Raw genomic sequence first — 24097 nt, 5'->3', positions numbered from 1 at the left:
TTCCGCGCATTTCCTAATACCGTGGATTTTTTTTTCCAAATTGATGATTGATTCACCAAATAATGTGATGTGTATGACAGACAGTCACTCTATTCGCGAAGTCGAAGCAAATTCTGCTCTTCCCGGATAAAAAATATCATTAAAATATCATAAATTTTATTGTTACAACACCATTTAAAACATAATTTTTACCATTGAATATACTGGAATTTTGACAATAAAATCACATGAGAAATAATGGTTTTCCACGATAAAATGAATGGTAAATGGGACTTTTACAATTAAAAAGGGGTTGTTATGTATCTTTTCAATAAAAATCGAAAATTTTCCATACAAAATTCGGAGCAAAACAATTGATTTTACGGTTCTTCAATGGGATGATTTCGAGCGACAAAACAATAGAAAACATTGTGTTTTAAATGTTTTCAATTACTGTTTCTATTGTTTTACAATAGGAATACAACAGGATTTAGAATACATTATACTCCAATATTACAATAAAAATACAATACAATTAATTGTTTTACATATCATTTTATTTTCCTCCGGATGTTTAACATATCTTTAGACGAATCCAGCGCACTACTTCCAAAGTTAAGTGGGTTGCCTGTATCTGGAGAAAAATCCAACATCGGTTTAAAAAGTGTACTAACTTTGTTCCGAATAGATATAAACCTGTGAAAATGTAAATTATAGAAGAATGTCAGTTTTATTAGAAAAAATACGTCGAGAAGAAAATAAAAAATTACCTGCATCAGTTCTTATTATATCCCGTTGGTGAGATTGGCCAATGGTAGCCACTGAACGATCTTCAATCAGTGACCAGCAAGCAGCAGTATTTTATTTATCATAAGCTTCATTTCTGTAAAGGAACAAGGATACATGTTACCAGGCATGTCATCAGGTACTATGATGATAAAATTTTCATTTATTTTTTGTTCAGGATGAACCACTGCGTTCATTATGTACATTGAACTTTTGCAGTATAAGATTACGATTACCGGTGGTGAGTATAGGCCGTTTGTCAGCGCAGTATCATTACTTGACACTTTACCGGTCACTACTAAACGCGCTGCTAAAACAGTAGCGCAGCTGACAGGTGACCAAATTGACCAAATAACAGCGCTACTATTTGATGAACTATCAAACGTCGAACGTCACCGATACGGAATGCAGCCACCGAAATGATAACCGAAAATACCGAAAATAGTGACCAATGCGAAAAAGAGTGACTAATCTAAAATGACAGTACAGTGAGAGTGATCAAAATACTCGCGCCCAGTAATGATGCTCTAACGCGCTTCAACACTTTAGATACTCACCACGGTACAGAAGCCATAGTGATCTACCGCTTTCCCAGCAGCAGAAACTGCAATGAAAAAACACTTTCTGCACCATACAGTTTCATTATTTTCATCTCTTCACTAATTATAAACAAAACTGTACACGGTCAAATGAATCCAGCCATTCTCCGAGTAAATTATAAGCAAAAGTTTTTGTTCATTTTTTTGAAATCAAATTTTTATTGCAAAACATTTTTAGACCTGCAACAAGACCTGCAATATGAAAATAAATACTTGAGAACCGGTATAACATTTTTATTCATTTAACAAACAAAGCTATTGTAATTTTATTGTTTTCAATTGTTATTTCATCAATATAATAAATCCATGAAATATTTCAAAATTATATTAATTCAATAACATTAGACGGATTTCCAGATCATCCAAACTATAGATAGTAGAATCTATAGATGAGCGAAAGCATGGCTGAGTCGATTTTTTTGCCCGTGCACTCGTGCATATGACGTCACAGCCCTTAACGTTTCTATTGAAATCGTGACGTCATGCTCGTTTGGAGACACGTTTGACAGTTCGTTTGGAGACGGAGGATTTATCTTCGCTCATCTATATATTCCACTATCTATAATCCAAACCGATTACTTTTAAAAATTGTTTACACACCTAACTCATTTTACCGTATTCGGTAAATTTTACCGAAATCTCAACAGCAGAACTGTTCGGTAATTTGTTTTACAGATTTTTTGTAATTTTTTCCATTGCTCAACTGTCAAAATCATCGAAAATCAGTTAAATTATTTACCGAACAGTTCTGCTGTTGATATTTCGGTAAAATTTCACCGAATTAGGCGATTTATTTTAAGTGTGTAGTTTTTGGATGAGCAATACTAAACATAAGCGAACAATAAAAATATAATAGAATATATCGGAAACATTTAAATATATTGTGATTTTAATGTACGTACAATAAAGATCTTTTACAACCGTGAACATTTTACAATAAGCATACAATAGTTTGTATTGTTTGCCACACAATCTATTGTATTTCAATGGGTTATGTCATACAAGTTACTGTGAATTTTTATCCGGGTTCCCTCCTATGGGAAATCCCATTGCTATCTGTCAGAGTTTGAGTGAAACATGGCCGCCATCTCCTCCTCTCTGTTGCTCTACTGTAAAAACCCATAAAGAACTGTCATTGTTTGTGTGAAGAATTTTGCTTCGACTTCGCGAATTGACTGTCTGTCATACACATCACATTATTTGGTGAAATGCACAAATAGGGTAAAACGACCTATTATGGAGGGGTTAAGCACCGTGTCAAAACAGAATTGATTACAAAAATTCTTCAAAAATTACCTGTTGGTCGATTTCCACATTGTAGTAGTTGAATAGGATGCTCGTTAACTATAGTTTTGTAAATATTACGTCAATTGTGCTGTACTTATGCTGTTTTGTTTTTATCACAATAAAAACTAACTACCGCAATAATAGGACGCAGTTGCCTATCGTTGCGATATTTTTTGAAGGTCAGTCCTATTGTTGCGGTATTGCATGTATTTCTTATGGGGAACGATACCGCAACAATAGGACCTTAGCACTACCGCAATAATAGGCTCAAAGGATTCAAAATTTTAACGAAAAATGTTGATTTTTCATCATTTTGAATGGAATTTTGTCAAACAAAAGCTGTTTTAGTCGTTAATCCGAAGAGTTTTAGCGTACCCACAATTGTTTTCAATGGTATTATATCCAGAATGGACTACTTTAACACTACCGCAACATAAGGGCATACCTCAACGATAGGACGTTTTACCCTATATAGCACGTATATTAGGCGTTAAAAAATAAATGTGATAATGTATGCCTCGACCAGTGAAAACTACCCAAGTAACCAATGAGCCGTATAAGCACCGCTTTGTAGTCCTGGACGTCCTGAAGAATTTTGCCGAATACAACTTGGGTATAGGCACGAAGAATCTCAAGCTAGAGCAATATTTTACACATGTTAGAACATTGCAAGCACACTAGCGCCGTCTAATTGTTAAATTCCTAATTATTTTTTTCCGTCACAAGACAATCCATTCCCACCAGATGATCTTTGCTAAAGACATAGTTTTTACAAATTTCATATTTATACGATATAGGCATATTTACAATTCCATATATCGGAATATCGTGAGTAAAGCCTGTCCACGTTATATTTCGGACACTCAGATAATGTCCAATTTATTTTTTGCCATTTTATCAATTTGGCCGACAGCTAAAACATGCTGAAAAAAGCGCTTGAAGCGAATGGATTTAGCTGGGATGTAAATGGTTCGTATCAGTGGTTTGTATATTTTTTTAAAAATCACGTAGGAAGTTGGGTGTCCGAAATTTAACGTGGACAGGCTTTAAGTCTAAAATAATGATTTCTCATATACCACCACCTAGCGGCTAAGTTCTCAACTAATAAATGCCTCATGTCAAAACACACGCAACCCTGCATAACCTTTTTGAATAGGTGCAGTTCAAAATGGATAGGACTTTCAGATATAAGCAAAATAAGCATGAAAAATCTCTGTTTTTATACCTTTTTCAAGAAAATCCATCCCCACGAGGAACCCACCTATGATCAATCTTAGGTAACGTCTTGAATGATGATTAAATTATCTTTCGAAACTGCCAAAAAAAAATTCGAAATTGGCCAAACAGTAAAAAAAAGTTATAGCAATTTCAATTCGGGGTCAATATGACCCCAGAACACAGACATCGTAAGTTTTTTTTTAGCACAGACAGAAATAATATGTACAGCACATGTTTGAAATGGACAAATTCATATGATATTTGCGAAAAAGAATCCACGTGTCTTCGAGGGACTCGAACCCTCAACCTCCTACTCTCTAGATAGGCGTGATAACCCTTACACAACAAGACTACTTAAAGGTCATGTTTGCGGAAAAGCCATCAGAATCCGAGTACCAACCTCCACCGCGGACCGCGGTTAGCTCTTTTTTGCAGTCTTCACGAAAACATGAACCGCGTTTAAACAAGTGCAGTTTTCCCGTGTGCAAGTTCGCACTCAAACATGCATACTAGATCCAAACCGAGTTCATCATAAACCGAACCAAAATCGCACCCGGTTTGAACACGAGTGTGCGCCCAAGTTCAAACACTCGGGTTTGAACATGGAAGTTTAAACATCAGTTTACACACAGCATGCTGTTCATCTGTTCATATTGGTCAAGTGGTTTCTCTTCTTGAGTAGCGGTGATGGCCTAGTGGTAACTCGTTTGGCGTTCACTCAGAGCGCTAGTGTTTGAATCCTTGTCTTTGGATTTTTTTAGGAATGGCACATGAATAATTTTAGTTTTATAAATGCCACTTTTCAGCCCTTGTCAGGTGATTTGCACTTAGTTGCACAGATATCTCAATATTTGTTTACAACACAATTGAGAGATTTGTTTACTCAACATTTTGCATACAATCTTCAGATATTATTCTTAATGTTCATAACAACTGAATATTATGTGCATTTTCCCGGTAAGACAACCGGCAGCCTCCAATGTAATGATTATTTAAAGTGTCCTTGCGTTTATGTTCTAAACGAGGTAAAATACATCCGCCCAGCCCGTTGTTGGGGGCATAGAGTAAATGCGTCTTGTGATTTTTTCAAACACAAACCATTTTCCGACGGTCTTCGAAACGCGTCTTGTGATTTTGCAAATCACAAACCATGTTCCGACGGTCTTCGAGACGCGTCTTGTGATTTAGAAAACCACAAACTATTTTCAGACGGTCTTCGAGACGCGTCTTGTGATTTAGCAAACCACAAACCATTTTCCGACGGTCTTCGAGACGCGTCTTGTGATTTTGCAAACCACAAACCATTTTCCGACGGTCTTCGAGACGCGTCTTGTGATTTTGCAAACCACAAACCATTCTCCGAAGGTCTTCGGGACGCGTCTTGTGATTTTTCAAACCACAAACTATATTCCGACGGTGATTTTGGAAACTATTGTACGTGGATTTCCCTATTGGACCCGACCGTTCGAAATAGTCGCTCCTTGAACGGTCGTTGGAATCGCCGTCGGTTTTCATACTAAAATCTGTCAAAACTGATAAGTCTGCCACGTGCTTTTTGCTGTTTCCCTCGGACTTCTCTTTCTATTTCCGATGTTTTGACATCTGTTTTGATAGACAAGGGGCAAAAAACAAGGTAATCTACCAAACATTTATTGAGTTTGGCAAACCTTGCTACAAAAGGGAACGTTTTAAATAGGCAAGTAAACCGACCTTCGAATCCATTGGTCAAGTAAATCCACAATATATCACTCGTTACAATTTAGCCTCTTGAATTCAACTCACCTCATGAAATCAGCGACAGATGATGATGATGATGATGATACTACCATCTATTGTAGCAAGGCACCTGCCGATAGCACTGGCCATATCTGACAAACGATTTGATCATGATTATATTATTGTTTGTATTTCATCAAACTCCTGTATGAAGGGCCAAAAATGGGTGGGGTGGTTCCATAAGGAGAAACACTTATGCGAATCCACGGGGTGAATAGAGAATCTCCTTCCAGAAGAAAGTTCGTACATACAAAAATATTATCTCGCCCTCGTTTCCCAGATTGACCCAATAGATGGGGAGAAGAGCCCGCCCTTTATCCACGAGATGTTAACAACAGGAAGTAGGCGATTCCACTCTTCCTATCCAAATCGCTTCAATCGGGTGCCCTGATGGTTATTTTTATTATGGTATATAATATAGTTTCAATTAGAGGCCTTGATATCAAGGCCTCTAGTGTCAATATAATTTGGTAAATATATGTAAATCAGCAACAGGACCAAAAAATAGACTAGCAGGATCGCCAAAATGTGTGGCCGTAAATGGCCGGAACGAAGTCATGACAGCGACTCTCCGTGGATGCATGTGCACGCCGCGGAGGTCTGACTAGAAAGAAGCAAAATTATGGCTTGCTGCTTGCCGATTGACACGCTGATGTATGAATCTATTAACATACGCTGAAGGCATTTTACTCAAACCCCACAAATACCATACTCAACAAGTCAATGAAATTCAATTTTTATGTTCATGTAAATAATTTATTGGTAGGATTAAGGCAGGAATTTTCGTCTTATCGTTATAGTCTCAAATATCAATAAAATAGAAGCTTTTTTGCCAAATTCATCCGTACCCAATCGTAAGCTTAGGCGAAACGTTCTACTATAGTGGAGTTCTAGCAAAATGACGTTGCTTTCATTGATTTTGGCCCCTACGACGATGGACGGAAATACCTGCCGTGTCCCTATTCCAGACACATCAATTTGTACTTGGAGATTTTTATTTTTATTTTTGCCGTGTGAAGTGAATATATTAGTTCATAACTGTATTTAACATTATAACATTATTAATTCCTAATTGTAACTTTTAGTTTGAAACATGCGTTTCAAAACTTATCAAAATCGAGAATAGCCTTCATCAAGTGATGAGTATTAATGTCGAAGGGTCAGACAAAGGAGAAGGTGGTTATAGTTTCATCTGTCTGGACTCCAAGTGGGACGTCAATAACAGGTGTGGGCCATGGACCCCGCGAGACCTGTTAACTTTGAATTCGCTGCACAACAACTTTCATTATAATCGTAAACTCATTGAACTGATTTTGAAGTATGATGCCACTGTATTGCTTTTATAGAAACAATGTCTTAAAACATTCCCGTTATTGTAGATCACAGGATGCAGTTATTTACTCTTATCGTTGTGGAAGATCTGAAGTATACTATCAACAATCATCTATCATACTACCAGGATTACCACCACCGCAAGATGGAATGGGAACCGTGTCACTTTGTGCCAAAAGAAGACTTGAACGTGATCATAGAATTCTGCTGCTCTGAATGTAATACAGTTTCAATAATGGGAAGCATGTGTATTATTTATCCGAACCAGCATAATCTTATCAGCATGTGGATAATTAATAAATGTGTTGGTGGTACGCTAGATACATGATTTCGACCGTTTAAACAATACGCAAAAATAGAGCAAAAAGTCAAACAGGTACAAATGTGTCAGGTCATTGTGTGGCTGCCGGTGGTGTGGCTGAAGTTGGTCTATTATGGTCGGGGTTCTGCCAAATCGCACCAATCGCAATGAAAAATTACCCATTTTCTAGCGCAAGTTTTCGTGTAGCGGATCTAATTTATCACAAATCGTATTGGATATCCTTCCACCCTATAACTAAGGATATATGCCCTGTCATCGTGAATAGAGGGAGAGAAATGACAGTTGAGTATTATTCCATACCGTGAGATTAAATCATTGTGTTTTTCATCGTCCGTTAACCGACGCGTTTATTACTTTGTCTTGCCAACAGTCATAATCCGTAACGTCCGTGGGGCGGCTTCATACAAGTAGGTAGCCGAAAATATTTTCATGGCATTTCTGCACTTATTTCGAAGATCAATAACTAAAATATGTGAAATACATGTTTTGCAGGTCGTTAGTACTTCTAAGGTATCCAAACTCTCTGGAATATAGCCCTTCGAACTTCATTATAAGGGATCCTATATTAAGAGATGTGCGAATACTTTTCCAGACGATTTAGCAACGCTGTTACTTTTGTAAACAAACGCTGCCAGCACTTGCCGCAGTGAAAAATGTTTAGGCTTGCACATGACTTTACATTCGATGTTACTTTTTGATTATTTTGACTATCCTCTAGCAGTGCATTTTCGCTAACATTAAAGAGCAATACGAATGAACACGATATAAGGCATCAACTAGACTACTTTCACTTACGAAAGCAAAAATAATTGTTTATTCAATAAAACTTTTCATGAAATCTATGTAACGATTAATTGAGTCCGAGTAGTCAGTCGGCCTTTGCCTTAAACATTTAAATATACAGCTTACTATTAACGTCATCTGCCAGTCATTCGGGGAAATAAACTGACTGCATGTAGTTCAGCCTAAGAACACTCCAGTTTCTAAAATTACGGCCCACTCACCGATTGATGCTCTCATTTATCGAGTGGGATAGAAATGCGTGGGGATGAGTGATACGGATCATGACAATGGGACCTTCGTGCCTACCTTCTCATATCGGAGGTATAGAGAGAACTCTTTTGTCCTTTTAGTTAGAACGAGCGAGTCAAGGTTAAGGCCAATCCAATTGTCCGGTGGGTAGCAGGCTTCATTCGCATGTGAACGACCTGGTAAACGAGACCGTTTGTAAAACAAAAGTTCCAAAAAAACACGTGAGGAAAAGATTGTGAACTTTGACGCTAGTTTCGGATAGTGAAAGGGAAAGATTTGAGTTGCAGGTAGATTTAATCTGTTATTTGTGAATAATTGTAACTAAAACACAGATTTTACCACAAAACCGCGCAGATAGAGCCGAACCCATTCAAAACACAGGCGTTGAGTTTTCTTATCTCGACTGAGATTGTCGAGAGCTAGGTAAGCTAATGACAATGTTTCATGTTACAAAAAGTCGGTGATTAATGTTGGTTGGTTTCTGTTGATAGGTTTCAAAACCCTATCATCATAGGGTTTTTTGGTGGAGTGGATCAGCTGTAAAACCCCGCATCGAGGATCCTTACTCGGACGCCGTTCGTCGCGATCGCAGTGACCTGCATGTGATTGCCACGTGTCCCGAAGTTGCTAAGCGTGAACCTTTGGCTTTCTGAACCGGCGTGAACCGCATCCAAGCTAACGAATAGCCTCCAATCGAACACACCGCTTCCACGCTTATACGAATTCTGCGTCGATCGCACCCAAGCAATCGCCGGTGTCCTTAGCGTCCGCATTCTGCGACGACTGACAGCAAAAGTGTTTCCTACCGGCCAGAAAGGGTACAGCCAGTGTATCCAACACCACTTTCACGGTGCGATACCGTCCCTACACACGTTGCGGACACGTATTCGTACAATTGGTCGCCATACAAAAGAATTCGGCACGTGTCACGAGCCCCGCCGAGATCGCTTCACTTGTGCGGACCGCCAACGTTTGGCAACCGTGTCGACGACGGGCAAGTGTTTTATCATCGATCGAAGTGTCTCCAATTTTCAACGCTCGGCCGCAGAGCGATCATTCTCAGCCGGCGCACCGCTGGCGTTCGCATACCGCACCATTGGCTGCTCTTCTGCGCCTACGGCTGGTGCTTTCTCCTCATCATCAACAATAGCTCATCGTAGCCCCCTCGTCGGCTGACAATACGACGCTGCATGCCCCGACGGACGCTCGGCAGAGGTACCGTGTTCTCCTCGACTTGTTGCAGATCTCCACGGCGCCCAACGAATGAATACGCAAGTAATAGGTTAAGACAATTTTTGAGCTCAAAAGTTATTATAAGCTAAAAAAAATCATTTACGGGATAAACCCCTTTTTGTACATATCTAAACGTAAGCAATAAATCTAGAATAAGTATGGAAAATCTAATAAGTACTTTTTGAATGGGGAAGCCCAGTTGATTGAACCAGTGAACCATTTGGTCAGTAAAGGATTGGTCAGTTTGTAATTTCGCAAAGATTTCTTTCGTGCTTTCGAGTTCCACGTTTGGAACGATTTGAGTATCGAGTGCTAGAGCCACTTTTTTTACCCGCCCTATTTGAGAGTCTTTGGCCGGACTTCATCTGCGTCAGCAACCTCTCCTGTGCTGAGAGTGGCGCTTAAGTTGCTGTGCGCTGTGTGCACTAGAAAATCGTTACAATTTGGCGCCCAACGTGGGGCCGACAAGAAAGTCGATACGAGTGGAATTCAAACTAGTTTCAGTTTAGAAGATCATTAAATTCAATTCTTATATTTTTTTTTGAATGATTAGTTGAGTTAAGAGAAGTTGGAAACATTTGAATTAGTAGTACCGCCATAAACATCTCTAGAATCTGACATTTTTGGTGAGACAATACAGTTTAGAGCGAGAACGTTTTTTGTATAGATTTAGATTTTTTTTTTAAATTAAATTTGGATAAAGTCACGTGATTTTCATTGAAATGGACTTTTATCGTATAAACAAGAATGATTTGGAGGAAGACGAGCTCAATTATGAACTCGCCATTCGCGGGGGAACACCCAATGGCTCCCTTGAATCCCGTCGTAGAGAATTAAGAAATCTACTCCGGGAGAGGCAAAACGGATATAACTTGCAAATTGCTGACCATCTTATGTCCGATGATTATGAAATTGTTCCGAGGCAACTACACCGGATCAGACATCTTTTGGCTTCTGGTCCGAATCCTGGTTGCCTTTCTCGATTGGTTCATTACCACATGAGAGTGCGACGATATTTGCCACGCGATACTGCTCAAGCTGAAAACCAACAGCTTCTGTTGAATCTTATTACACGTTTGGGTCAACAGTACTTTTCGATTAATTTCGATATGATTAATCGACCTTTTCCGTCTCCCAAAAGCAATCCAAACACAATGATAAATAATGGTATCGTTGAGCGAAATCCAGCTCAACTAGCCGGAGGAAAAGGTTTCCCACAAAACGAGCGAGTGAATGCAAGAAGTTCGGATGCTGCTGAACCACGTGAATCGCGTAGAGTAGAACAAATTGGATGTGGTGGTTCTCTCCCACCCGATTGGATGGAAGGAGCAGTCGGAGGTGAAATATTTCAAACAAGACGTGCACCGTTGTCTCATAGTTTACCACTCGGGCCACCAGAGGAAAATGCCCCTTCGGCCTTACGAGGGATGGTGGGCAGCTCAGGGAGAAGACCAACCGCACCACCAGGGTTTTTACCCCACCCACCGTCTATGGAGTTGTTACATATGAGTGATCCTCCCCGTCCTGAAATCCATCAATCAATGGTGGACTCTCGCAGTCCACACCCCATTCAACAGCCTATTGTGCCTAGTCACGGAATATCCCATATAATCAACCCTGGCGGGACCAATTTTGATCAACCCCAAATAGATCCTTCGAGTCTGCATGAAAATCTAGTTCCTACCCAAAGAGAACCTGAGTTACAGAATAGATTCGTCGGAATCCCTCCACAACCTCAAAGTGACGTGAGAAGACCTCCTGAAGGCCCACCCATTCCTGCTCCTGAGAGGAATGCCAGCGAATATGTTCATGTGTCGGACATTGAGCATTATGTGCGACGAGCGATTCACCAATTGCTGGGTCCGCAGATCCACCGCCGACAATTGAATGAGCAAAGCATCCATGACCTTGCCGACCGCATTGCGAACGTCGGATTGACTGACCCAGAAGTTGATCGCATTTCTCGAGGACACCCCTATATTTCAACCCCTCAAAGAACACAGGAGCCCACCGTTGCATTGCAGATGGATCCGCAAACACCTAGACCAAACACCTATCCAGACTTTCGTCGTGAGGAGCACCGACGACGATCCGAGCCATTCAATACTTCCTTCAATTACCGGGGAAATGAAGAGCCGTACTACCCTAGGACGAATATAGCGAATCTACCTGAGTACGGCTGGAATACTGCCTACCAAAATCGAAGGCAACCTCATCAACAATGCAGCATTATCGAAAAGTGGCCCAAGTTTACCGGGGACACGAATGCAGTACCGGTTACTGACTTTCTTCGACAAATCAACATTCTCTGTCGATCGTATGACATTAGCAGGCAGGAACTTCACATGCATGCGCATCTCCTTTTTAAAGAGAATGCCGCTGTCTGGTACACCACCTACGAAGAGAAGTTTCATACCTGGGAAATATTAGAGTCGTACCTTAAGATGAGGTACGATAACCCCAATCGTGATCGGCTGATCCGTGAAGAAATGAGAAATAGAAAACAACGGCCTAATGAACTATTCAGCGCTTATTTAACAGATATGGAAATGCTGGCACAAAGAATGATCAGAAAGATGGAAGAGAGGGAAAAATTCGACTTAGTGGTTGAAAATATGAAGATTTCATATAAGCGCCGCTTAGCTTTAGAACCCATTCAATCCATAGATCACTTATCACAAATGTGCTTTAAGTTCGACGCTCTAGAGAGCAATTTATACCACATGGACCATCAAACCAAGACTTCTGTTAATCAGTTAAGTGTCGAAGATACCGGATCGGAGGATGAACCAGAAGTGGATGACCCCGCTTTAGTTTATGCGTTGCAAACTCGAAAGATCCGGAAAGGAGGACTTATTCCACGAAATTCCGGAGAGTCTCAGAGGGACACTCTGACGTGCTGGAATTGCCAAGAAGAAGGACACTTGTGGAGGGACTGTGACCAACGCAAAAGAATATTTTGCCATATCTGTGGCCACGCCGATACCACAGCCTTCCGGTGTCCAAACAAACATAATCTCCGTTCCGAGGACGACAAGGAAAAAAACGACTAATTGAGGATAATTTTGGGAATGGTTGTCCTCAAGGAGCAGAAGATTCCATAATTCCCATTGCCAGTTACGAACCTTTCAATCACGTTTTTCACCTCAACACGAAGTTTCATCGATGTCCACACGTTAAGGTACGGATCCTCAACGAAGAAATTGAAGGATTAGCCGATACAGGGTCGAGTGTGTCCGTCCTGAGCTCGATGGATCTCATTCAGAAATTAGGACTTCAAGTGAATCCTATCTCACTTAAAGTTTCGACGGCCGATGGAACGTCTTATCGTTGCTTGGGATATGCGAACATCCCGTATTCCTTTCAAGATGTAACCCACGTTGTGCTGACTCTAATAATTCCGCAGATCGCCAAACATTTAATACTTGGAATGAATTTCCTCAACCAATTTGGATTCCAGCTTGCGCCGATGGGTAATTCGGTTGGAACGGTTTGTGACCAGGAGGACCAACAAAATGGCAACATTAATCTCATAGAATTCTTGATGATTGACAATTATTTCGGAGAGCCTGAGGAAATCTGCTTCAGACTTGAACCAACGTCGAAGATAGAACCCTTTCGAACACCTGAAATTGAAGACGAGAGCTTAGAGATGCCTACCGTTGAGATTCCCGAGGATTCCTTCCAAAACCCCGAAGACATTATCACGGAACAGGCATTAGATGAGGAGCAACAAAAACGACTGTTTAAAGCTATCCAATGTTTACCGGCCACGAAGGGAGGAAACTTAGGAAGAACGAAAATGATGAAACACAGTATTGATCTTATCCCGGGAGCGACCCCCAAAAAGGTTGCGTACTATCGATGGTCACCGACCATCGAAAAGGTGATTGACGAAGAGGTGGACAGAATGAGTCAACTAGGAGTGATTGAACAATGTCCGGGTGCGGTGGATTTCTTGAACCCACTACTCCCGATCAAAAAGGCTAATGGCAAATGGATAATTTGTCTAGACTCACGCCGACTTAATCAGTGCACAAAAAAAGACGAATTCCCATTTCCCAATATGATGGGAATTCTACAAAGAATTCCCAAATCGAAATATTTTACGGTTATCGATTTGTCGGAATCGTACTACCAAGTACCCTTGGATAGGGTAGCGAAAGACAAAACCGCTTTCAGGACTAACAAGGGACTATTCAGATTTGTCGTGATGCCTTTCGGCTTGATTAATGCTCCAGCCACGATGGCTCGGTTAATGTCACGAGTTCTAGGGCACGATTTAGAACCTCACGTATACGTGTACCTGGACGACATTATAATCATCTCCAATAGTTTTGAAGAGCATTTGCGTTTAATTGAGTTAGTAGGACAACGCTTGCACGCAGCAGGACTCACCATAAACTTACAGAAAAGTAAGTTCTGTCAGTCGAGGATACGGTATTTGGGTTATGTATTGTCCCAAGAAGGACTAACCCTGGATGTAGCCAAGATTCAACCGATCTTGGACTATCCAGTGCCGAAGACTGTGAAGGATATCCGGAGACTTCTTGGACTTGCAGGTTTTTACCAGAAGTTTATCCCAAGTTATTCCCAAATCACGACACCCATAACCAATCTGCTGCGTAAGGATCGCCGGAAGTTCACGTGGACGGAGGAGGCCGACAAAGCACTTAATCATTTAAAAACAGCGTTAATCACTGCTCCAGTTCTTGCTAATCCGGATTACGAGCGACCATTTGTAATCGAAACGGATAGCTCCGACCTAGCAATAGGTGCCGTTTTGACTCAAGTCCTGGAGGGGGTGAGGCGACCGATTGCTTACTTCTCCAAGAAATTGTCCTCGACTCAAAAGCGATATAGCGCCACCGAACGGGAATGCTTGGCCGTCCTCTTAAGCATCGAAAATTTCAAGCATTTCGTGGAGGGAAAACCGTTCATTGTTCAAACAGACGCCATGAGTCTGACGTTTCTGCAGACCATGTCCATCGAGAGCAAATCGCCTCGAATTGCTCACTGGGCGTTGAAACTGGCAAAGTACGATCTAATACTACAATACCGAAAGGGGAGCGAGAACATACCAGCTGATGCGCTGTCTAGGGCGGTCTGCTCACTTGACGTCCACTTATCTGATCCATATATTGAACAACTTAAGTCAATGGTAGAAAAGTACCCAGAAAGATATCCTGATTTCCAGATTTCGGAAGGAAAGATATATAAATTTATTACCAATTCCACTCTATTGGAGGACCCTGGTTTCCGATGGAAATACGTCGTGCCAATGGCGGAAAGGAAAGCCATCATACGATCGATCCACAACGAGGCTCACCTAGGATCAGTTAAGACTCTAGCCAAAGTGCGAGAAAGATTCTACTGGCCGCGAATGGGGACGGAGATTAAAATATTCTGCACGGGTTGTGAAATATGCAAAGAATCGAAAGTTCCAAATGTGAACCTAACTCCTCTTGCAGGGAAGCCTAAATCATGCAGCAGACCGTGGGAACTCATCTCAATGGATTTCTTGGGGCCCTACCCAAGAACCAAGAACGGAAACATATGGATTTTAGTAGTTTGTGACTACTTTTCCAAATTCGTAATGGTTCAATGCCTTCGCACCGCAACCGCTCCGGCTGTTTGCTCTTTTGTCGAAAATTTAGTCTTTAATTTGTTCGGATCACCCGCGGCTTGCATTACGGACAACGCCCAGGTGTTTAGATCCGACGAATTCCAAAAGCTACTCAGAAAATACTCAGTGAATCATTGGAGTTTGCACGTCTACCATCCGAGTCCGAACCCTACGGAGAGGGTCAATCGGGTTATTGTAACGGCGATTCGCTGCTCATTAAACAAAAAAACAAATTATAAGGAATGGGATGAATCGGTTCAATTGATTGCACGTGCCATTCGAACCGCCGTGCATGAAAGTACCGGGTTCTCTCCATACTTCATAACGTTTGGAAGGAACATGGTGAGCACGGGAGAAGAACATGAACATTTGCGACGTGTGCATAGTAATATGTCAAATAATCCGGAGAAGCGGAGTCAGGAAATGGATCGAGTCTTTCAGTTAGTCCGCGAGAATTTGAGTAAAGCATACCAGAAATACAGCAAAAGTTATAATCTTCGAGCCAACACTAGCCAGCAGTTTGGAAAGGGCGAGATTGTCTACAAAAAAGAAGTCCATCTATCAGATAAGGGAAAAGCTTTCGTCGGGAAATTTGGTAATAAATTTACCAAAGTTCGAGTGCGGGAAGCGATTGGTACCAATGTGTATCTATTAGAACACTTGAATGGAGATCCAATCAGCGGCAGTTACCATGGATCGTTTCTCAAACGAGCCTAACTAGATCCAGCTATGACGGTGCATTGGATAATGGCACATAAACCAGAGGCCTAGGCTATTAAAAAAAAACACACAATATGTGGTTCATTCAGTCCAACGTCGAGATGTTAGCCAGCTATTTCCTCCGTTGTCGACCAGATAGTCCATTCACTTACATACTCAATGAATCACGTTTCAGTCCATGTCGTTTGTTTACCTCGATTTTTTTTGTAAATTTTTCTAGTTTCAATTGCTTAGCGTATCTAGATGACGATTGATTTTGTTTCAATGGTTGTCAGATCCCGTTTAGTACTGAGTCTCGCTGAAAAAAATATAAATACCGTAGAAAATAGTAAAGAAAAATGATGAAATATCATTCCTAATGTTTAGTCAATTCCGCTCGTTTTGCTAGAGTATAATAGGTAGAAATTAGTGTTGTCGCACACCGTTCAGAATGCTGTGAGTTTTAATACCCGTTGGTGAAAATAATTTGATTAGCATCGAAAAGTTGGTATTCAAGTAAATAGGAACTACGGTAAAATGATTTATTTTCTCAACATAGGTAGAGAGTAACTAGGAAAAAAAAAATTTCCAAGATTTTTGTTTGGAGTTATTGGTCCGTTTGAAAACCCCTGGATGGGGTATGGGAAATTAACTTCTCAGATGACTCTGAGGTAAATTGGAATATAGCTTAAAAAAAACCGGAACAGTTCCATAGGACCTTCACATCATTAGATAGTAGGTATGTAAAAAAAAAAACCTCTACTCAAAGATGATCAAATCTTTTGAATTCTGAAAACTAATTATTTGAATTTATACGTAGATTTTAAAGTCGGTAATAAAAATTTTGAAATATCTAAAATTTCAAAATTTTTGTTCTTCTAGTTTGGACGAAAATGTAACGATTAATTGAGTCCGAGTAGTCAGTCGGCCTTTGCCTTAAACATTTAAATATACAGCTTACTATTAACGTCATCTGCCAGTCATTCGGGGAAATAAACTGACTGCATGTAGTTCAGCCTAAGAACACTCCAGTTTCTAAAATTACGGCCCACTCACCGATTGATGCTCTCATTTATCGAGTGGGATAGAAATGCGTGGGGACCAAGTGATACGGATCATGACAATGGGACCTTCGTGCCTACCTTCTCATATCGGAGGCAGAGATGCATCTGAACACGAGAACGCGTGTTCGTGTTCAAAAAGTTCTGAACACTGCACACTGTTCAAGAGCACTGACCTAACTTAGCAACTTGTATCCTAGGAAAACAAACTCAAGCGACGGCATGCTACTCATTTTTGGCTAGTAATGGAACACGTGGACATCTAACGTATAGAAATCAAGCACGCTCGTATGTTTTTTCATAGTTTCAAATCTAAGGAATCTTAGTTACCATGATCGTTTTGCTTGCGTACCAACCCAGTGCACACTGAACTGTGTTCAGAGTTCAAAACTAAGAACACCAAGGCGCGCTCTTGGCTCATGTTCTGTTCAGGATGCATCTCTGATCGGAGGTATAGAGAGAACTCTTTTGTCCTTTTAGAACGAGCGAGTCAAGGTTAAGGCCAATCCAATTGTCCGGTGGGTAGCAGGCTTCATTCGCATGTGAACGACCTGGTAAACGAGACCGTTTGTAAAACAAAAGTTCCAAAAAAACACGTGAGGAAAAGATTGTGAACTTTGACGCTAGTTTCGGATAGTGAAAGGGAAAGATTTGAGTTGCAGGTAGATTTAATCTGTTATTTGTGAATAATTGTAACTAAAACACAGATTTTACCACAAAACCGCGCAGATAGAGCCGAACCCATTCAAAACACAGGCGTTGAGTTTTCTTATCTCGACTGAGATTGTCGAGAGCTAGGTAAGCTAATGGCAATGTTTCATGTTACAAAAAGTCGGTGATTAATGTAAACTGTTGATAGGTTTCAAAACCCTATCATCATAGGGTTTTTTGGTGGAGTGGATCAGCTGTAAAACCCCGCATCGAGGATCCTTACTCGGACGCCGTTCGTCGCGATCGCAGTGACCTGCATGTGATTGCCACGTGTCCCGAAGTTGCTAAGCGTGAACCTTTGGCTTTCTGAACCGGCGTGAACCGCATCCAAGCTAACGAATAGCCTCCAATCGAACACACCGCTTCCACGCTTATACGAATTCTGCGTCGATCGCACCCAAGCAATCGCCGGTGTCCTTAGCGTCCGCATTCTGCGACGACTGACAGCAAAAGTGTTTCCTACCGGCCAGAAAGGGTACAGCCAGTGTCTCCAACACCACTTTCACGGTGCGATACCGTCCCTACACACGCTGCGGACACGTATTCGTACAACTGGTCGCCATACAAAAGAATTCGGCACGTGTCACGAGCCCCGCCGAGATCGCTTCACTTGTGCGGACCGCCAACGTTTGCCAACCGTGTCGACGACGGGCAAGTGTTTTATCATCGATCGAAGTGTCTCCAATTTTCAACGCTCGGCCGCAGAGCGATCATTCTCAGCCGGCGCACCGCTGGCGTTCGCATACCGCACCATTGGCTGCTCTTCTGCGCCTACGGCTGGTGCTTTCTCCTCATCATCAACAATAGCTCATCGTAGCCCCCTCGTCGGCTGACAATACGACGCTGCATGCCCCGACGGACGCTCGGCAGAGGTACCGTGTTCTCCTCGACTTGTTGCAGATCTCCACGGCGCCCAACGAATGAATACGCAAGTAATAGGTTAATAGCCTATTCAGATTGGGCTATTTATTACTTTGTTAAGTGAGAGGGTTTCCAATTATTACGAGGTGTTCAGACTGCAGCAAGATAATATATCTTGACGTTTCTATGTTTCCTCATTTGCACGCTAATACAGGGTTGAATTCAAGGAGAGTTTTAAAATTTAATTTGCGAAATCAAGCATTTGTGTGGCGACAATCGAACATTTTTTTCTGAACAAAGTTTCTACGAAAAAAAATACAAAAAAAATATGAAAAGGGATTTTCGAAGAATATTTGAAGCTCTAATTAAGGATAATGAGCGAAGCTACATTCATTAGTTGGGTGCGAATGTTAGATCTAGAGAGCATCTGTTTTTTAAACAATTCATGTTGAATAAGTGGAGAATAAATAATTATCATCATTATTTTTCATCATATAAAATGCTTTCCACAAAACCATCACAATCCGAGTTATTCTTCAGCGCTCAGAGAATTTCCATCTACCATGGATTCGACCCTGGTGCGACAGAAAGAGCATGACTGTCAACTACGAAACAAAATGAAAACAGAGAGAATTTTCTCTCTGGCAAAGAGAGCGTGCGTGACGCTTGTCAGTTTTGTTTTGTTGAATTGCTCCCTGCATCCCAGTTAGAACGAAAGCTCTCTCGTAATAATTGTTCGTAATAAATTCTTCATGACTCTTTTTAGCGGGTATCTTTTGACAGCGCAAAATGTATGGAATATTACGTAAATAATGACATCATAAAGCGTATTTAACCTGAAACGCCAATTATTATGTCATTAATGGCGTAATCTGAATAGGCTATAAGACAATTTTTGAGCTCAAAAGTTATTATAAGCTAAAAAAATCATTTACGGGATAAACCCCTTTTTGTACATATCTAAACGTAAGCAATAAATCTAGAATAAGTATGGAAAATCTAATAAGTACTTTTTGAATGGGGAAGCCCAGTTGATTGAACCAGTGAACCATTTGGTCAGAAAAGATTGGTCAGTTTGTAATTTCGCAAAGATTTCTTTCGTGCTTTCGAGTTCCACGTTTGGAACGATTTGAGTATCGAGTGCTAGAGCCACTTTTTTTACCCGCCCTATTTGAGAGTCTTTGGCCGGACTTCATCTGCGTCAGCAACCTCTCCTGTGCTGAGAGTGGCGCTTAAGTTGCTGTGCGCTGTGTGCACTAGAAAATCGTTACATCTATTTCACCAAAATCGCAATACCTTTCGATCTGCAACAATAACGATGTTCATTTGGCTCAGATTTTGACAGTTCTCAATGCTCGATTGGCTCAAGATGGCCGTTTCCGCATATCTCTGAATGTAGGATCCCTATTCATTACATACATTAACTTTTCAAAAGGACCTAAGTAACATTTTTTTCATGTTAGGAAAATTATTTTGAGCTTTTTAGTGGAATGTCTTCACTTGTCATAAGACAAGTTTGTACAATCCCATTTAATTCCATCACTTAATTGTACCTTGACAGATACGTATTTCGACCTCAACAGTAAGGTCGTCTTCAGTGTCGAGTCTCATTGCGCCGGGCCGGGTCCCGGTCGGGTTATGTTTCAAATTGGCTGCATGTGTTTTCAATGCAATCGTTCTCATCGCACCGGCGCGCCGTGCCCGGGGCGGCACCGGGGCTGTCACAAAAATTTCTTGCCGACGATATTTTCTCTCCCCGGTTGCAGCCCGGTGGGCAGCATACTTTTCGTTTGTGATTGTATGCGTTAGCAACGAAAGCTTCTCGCATGATTTTGACAGTTTGTTTTTTGTTTTCATTTTGGAAGCAATCAGCAAAGTAGATCTTATTTTTCACTCATTTTCACTTGACAAGAATAAATAGAATTGCTGCATTTCTGTTTAGTTCGGTCATGGATTTCTCCGAAAGTGTTACCATAGGAATTACTGGAGGAATTCCCGGAGCAAATCCTGAAGGAAATCTAGGAGAACTTCCTGAATATTCCGCAAGTCCTTCGGCAATCTTTTCAAAAATTTCTCCGAGAATTATTTCAACAGCACTTACAGAAATTACTCCTGGTTGATGAGAGCGAGAATGAGAGCAAATAGATTTCCTGCGTTCTTGTAGTTCGATAATAGATCAGTCTTCAAAGAGCATCCTCTTTTGAGAATGTTTCGCAAAAGCATGCTTTGAAAAAATGATTTGTATCCTCGTTTTAAATTGCTCCTTTGCATACTTGATTGGAAATATCGCATCACTAATTCGAATCATTTCAGGTGATGGTCTACCGAATTGTGAATCGAAGCATCAAATTGCCCTTTGAAAGCTTGGAACTCAAAGGTTGCTATGTGGTTATATGGCTAGTGGTGTCATATTCAATTGTGTCAATCTCTTGAATGAAAGTTTGATTCTCTCATCCAACTTTATCCTTTATTATAAGGATATGATTCGAGTGTCAGGACACTGTGTCGAATAAGGGAATTAACTGTTTATTTTGACGAAAAAAAACTTCTAGCTGACAGCAGCAGCGAATAATGTAGACAACAACCCTAAGAGCACCAAATATATAGAGCTCATCGTAATGAAACTGGCGATTTTATCTGTTGCATGAAACCTAATGCTATTTATTTTGAAACTTTCATCATGTAAGAATTGTGGTTGGGAATTGACAAAATGTATGGGAAAACCTGGAATGGAATGAAATTATGTTTGGTTTGAAATGCTAGTTGGCACCCGATGTACTAAATATCAGGGTTCGTAATGCTCACTCAATCTCAGGAGCACATGATTTTCCCTCACGATATTTTTCGGGGAGAAATCACTTTTCGGGAAAGAAAAACAGCCTGGAGAGTGATAACAATTTTTTGCAATTCCTGATCATAATATCTGGTTTACAGCTCGTCTTTGAGTGATAAAACGGCCTACTTTTCCATACCAACGAAATGGGTGCTTTAATGAACATTATGCAACTCGAATGGGTTGCATAATATTCATTATAGCACTTATTTGGGTGCTATAATGAAAAACCAACGTCGGAACAGTAGTGACATTACTACATTTTGCTGAATAAGCTTGGGTAAGTGTTCAAATAGTGTATTCTCCGCGTCGCGTAATAATTGAAATAGTTTTATGTAGGGATCCTACATTCAGAGATATGCGAAAGCGGCCATCTTGAGCCAATCGAGCATTGAGAACTGTCAAAATCTGAGCCAAATGAACATCGTTATTGTTGCAGATCGAAAGGTATTGCGATTTTGGTGAAATAGATTTTATGCAAAGTTTTATCGAATAAACAATTTGTTTTGCTTTCGTAAATAAAAGTAGTCTAGTTAATGCCTAATGTTAATGCCACTGCTAGAGGATAGATAAAATAATCAAAAAGTGTCTTCGAATGTAAAGTCATGTGCAAGCCTAAACATTTTTCACTGCGGCAAGTGCTGGCAGCGTTTGTTTACGAAAGTAACAGCGTTGCTAAATCGTCTGGAAAAGTATTCGCACATCTCTTAATATAGGATCCCTAGTTTTATGGACATGACGTCTAAAATTTTCAAAGGCAAGTACATCTATCGTTTCACGGCTTATCGAACTATGCAATGTGGCACGGTGACATGGAATCTGATTGTTCTCTGCAGCAACATGATTTATTGGTAAAAATGATCATGTGGAATAAATCTGTTTGTAGCGTTTGTCTACAAATTTACCATATTGAAACCCATTTTTCGGCATTGCAAAAAATAGCGTGTGCAACTCGTTACAAAACTCGATTTTTTCAGCACTCGTAGTATTTATCCAACTCGGCAAGCCTCGTTGGATAAACGTACAACTCGTGCTGGAAAAATCATCTTTTTGCAACTAGTTGCACAAACTACTATTTCGCTCACTTCGATTGCCGCTAAACGTTGGTTTGCTCTTTTTCTTTCATATTCGAGTCTTTTCGTGGCATCATAAATGCAAGTTGTAGTAGCTTATGTGGAACACATAACTTAATGCTTTCATACAGATAGATTGGTGGTGTGGCTAGAGTGAGCGCATCCCCACAGCTATTATTGTTACTATTCTGGGTTCGAATCCCGGCCCGGCCATACAATTTTGTAATTGTGCTGCGATAATTATCGCGAAAAGTGAGTGAGAGATAAAAGTAATGAAACGAAATAGGATTTTCATCTAATATTCAAGATTTTCGTTTATCTTCCAATGCTAATTCTAGAGAAAAGATTGATGGGTGAAAGATGATCCTCAAACATAAACAACGAAACAAGATTTTCTCTTGGCCCGAAAAACGCTTGCTTTGGTCTCATTGAAATGAAAAGTCGGAACCCTGCTAAATATGTTCATATTCGGTAAAATAACATCGGAAGCACCAGAAGCAGTAAAAAAAGTAGGGCATTTATTTTCTCAACACAATTCATTGAAGTTTTGTTTTCGAACCTCTCGCTTTGTTTCAAATGTAATTCCCTATTACAGAAGCAAAATATGACACAATTTCCAGTTGCTAACAACAATCGTCTTCGCGACATAACAACGAAGTGGAAAGCAAACTGGTTACTAATAATACGTACCACGTGTTTGCCTTTGTCTAGAATCCAATGAAAGGATTCAAATCAATGATGCAGTATTTTCCAAAATGATGCAAGTGCATCCAAGCAATGATCACTTGACGAATAGGGAGCATTCATTCTCCTGCTCCTTGGATTTTGCATCAATGCAACGAATTGCAAAGGAACTTTTGAAGACTGTAATAGATGAATTGCTGGAGAAATTCCAGGACCAAATCATTAAAGGAATCCCTAGAACTTTCTCAATAAATTTTACGCCGGATTTCGTGAAGGAATTCCCAGATTATCCAGCAAGTCCTTTGCCAATCCCTCCAGGAATTTCTCCGAGAATGTTTTCAGCGAGTCTCCAAGTCTTCAACAACTTCAAGATTTTTTTTTTGCGCGAGTGCCTCCGGAAATTCCTTCTAGAATTTCATCAGAAAAACTTTCAGGAGTTCTCTCAGGATTTATTCCATAAACATTTTTTGGGAATTCCAATGGTAAAACTTTCGGGAATTACTCCGGGATTTTTCCTTGAAATTCTATCGGGAATTCTCACAAACATTCCTTCAAAAATTCTTCCTGCAATGTCTCCATAAATTGTTCCGAAAATACTTCCAAAAAATTTTCCGCTAATGTCTCCGGGAATTCCACCTGTTATTCATCCTGAAATCGCTATAAAAATTCCAAATGAAATTCCATCAGAAAGTCTTTCGGGAGTTCCCTCAGGGATGCTTTTGGAAGTTCCTTCAGGAATTTCTCCGAGAGTTCACTCATAAATGTTAAGATAAAATCTTCTGGGGTTTCCTCCGGAAATTCCTCCAAAAATTCTTCCTCCTTTTATCAGGTATTTCTCCAGTAACTCCTCCGCGAAATTCTGCAGTAATTCCTTCACAGCTATCCTCCTGAAAATTCTTCATTCTCCGTAAATTCATCTTTTGGAATTTTCTCCAGAATTGCTTTGGAAATTTCTCCAGGAATTGCTCCGAAAGTTCCTCTAGAA

At 40.5% G+C, this 24097-nt stretch overlaps 1 protein-coding gene and 3 long non-coding RNA genes across 12 annotated transcripts in view; 3 read left to right on the top strand and 1 right to left on the bottom strand.

Moving 5' to 3' along the window:
* Window positions 1-24097, top strand: part of LOC134211818 (uncharacterized) — a 150257-nt gene that overhangs the window by 34466 nt on the left and 91694 nt on the right. For 2 of the 9 annotated variants that reach the window (XM_062689095.1, XM_062689094.1), the window contains 2 exons: window positions 6731-6963; window positions 7025-7296. The exons of 6 other annotated variants lie outside the window; for them this stretch is intronic. In XM_062689095.1, the coding sequence (XP_062545079.1) occupies window positions 6731-6963; window positions 7025-7193 (402 nt within the window). In that variant the 3' untranslated portion in view covers window positions 7194-7296. Of the gene's footprint in view, window positions 1-6730; window positions 6964-7024; window positions 7297-24097 lie in introns of those variants that run through there. One more of the 9 variants, XM_062689098.1, reaches the window with a different exon arrangement.
* LOC134215978 (uncharacterized) lies at window positions 527-1703 on the bottom strand. The gene is made up of 3 exons (XR_009980408.1): window positions 1323-1703; window positions 750-862; window positions 527-675 (listed from the first exon to the last, which is right to left on the bottom strand). It is a non-coding gene; the product is annotated as an uncharacterized LOC134215978 (long non-coding RNA).
* Window positions 8475-9154, top strand: LOC134215977 (uncharacterized). Its single transcript, XR_009980407.1, has 3 exons — window positions 8475-8618; window positions 8686-8754; window positions 8823-9154. It is a non-coding gene; the product is annotated as an uncharacterized LOC134215977 (long non-coding RNA).
* Window positions 17504-18505, top strand: LOC134215976 (uncharacterized). Its single transcript, XR_009980406.1, has 3 exons — window positions 17504-17612; window positions 17680-17748; window positions 17810-18505. It is a non-coding gene; the product is annotated as an uncharacterized LOC134215976 (long non-coding RNA).

This window comes from Armigeres subalbatus, chromosome 2 (assembly GCF_024139115.2).
Source record: "Armigeres subalbatus isolate Guangzhou_Male chromosome 2, GZ_Asu_2, whole genome shotgun sequence".
In the NCBI taxonomy this organism is placed as follows: Eukaryota; Metazoa; Arthropoda; class Insecta; order Diptera; family Culicidae; genus Armigeres; species Armigeres subalbatus.
Note: the sequence above shows the minus strand (reverse complement) of the source record. Positions and strands in the feature narration are given on the sequence as shown.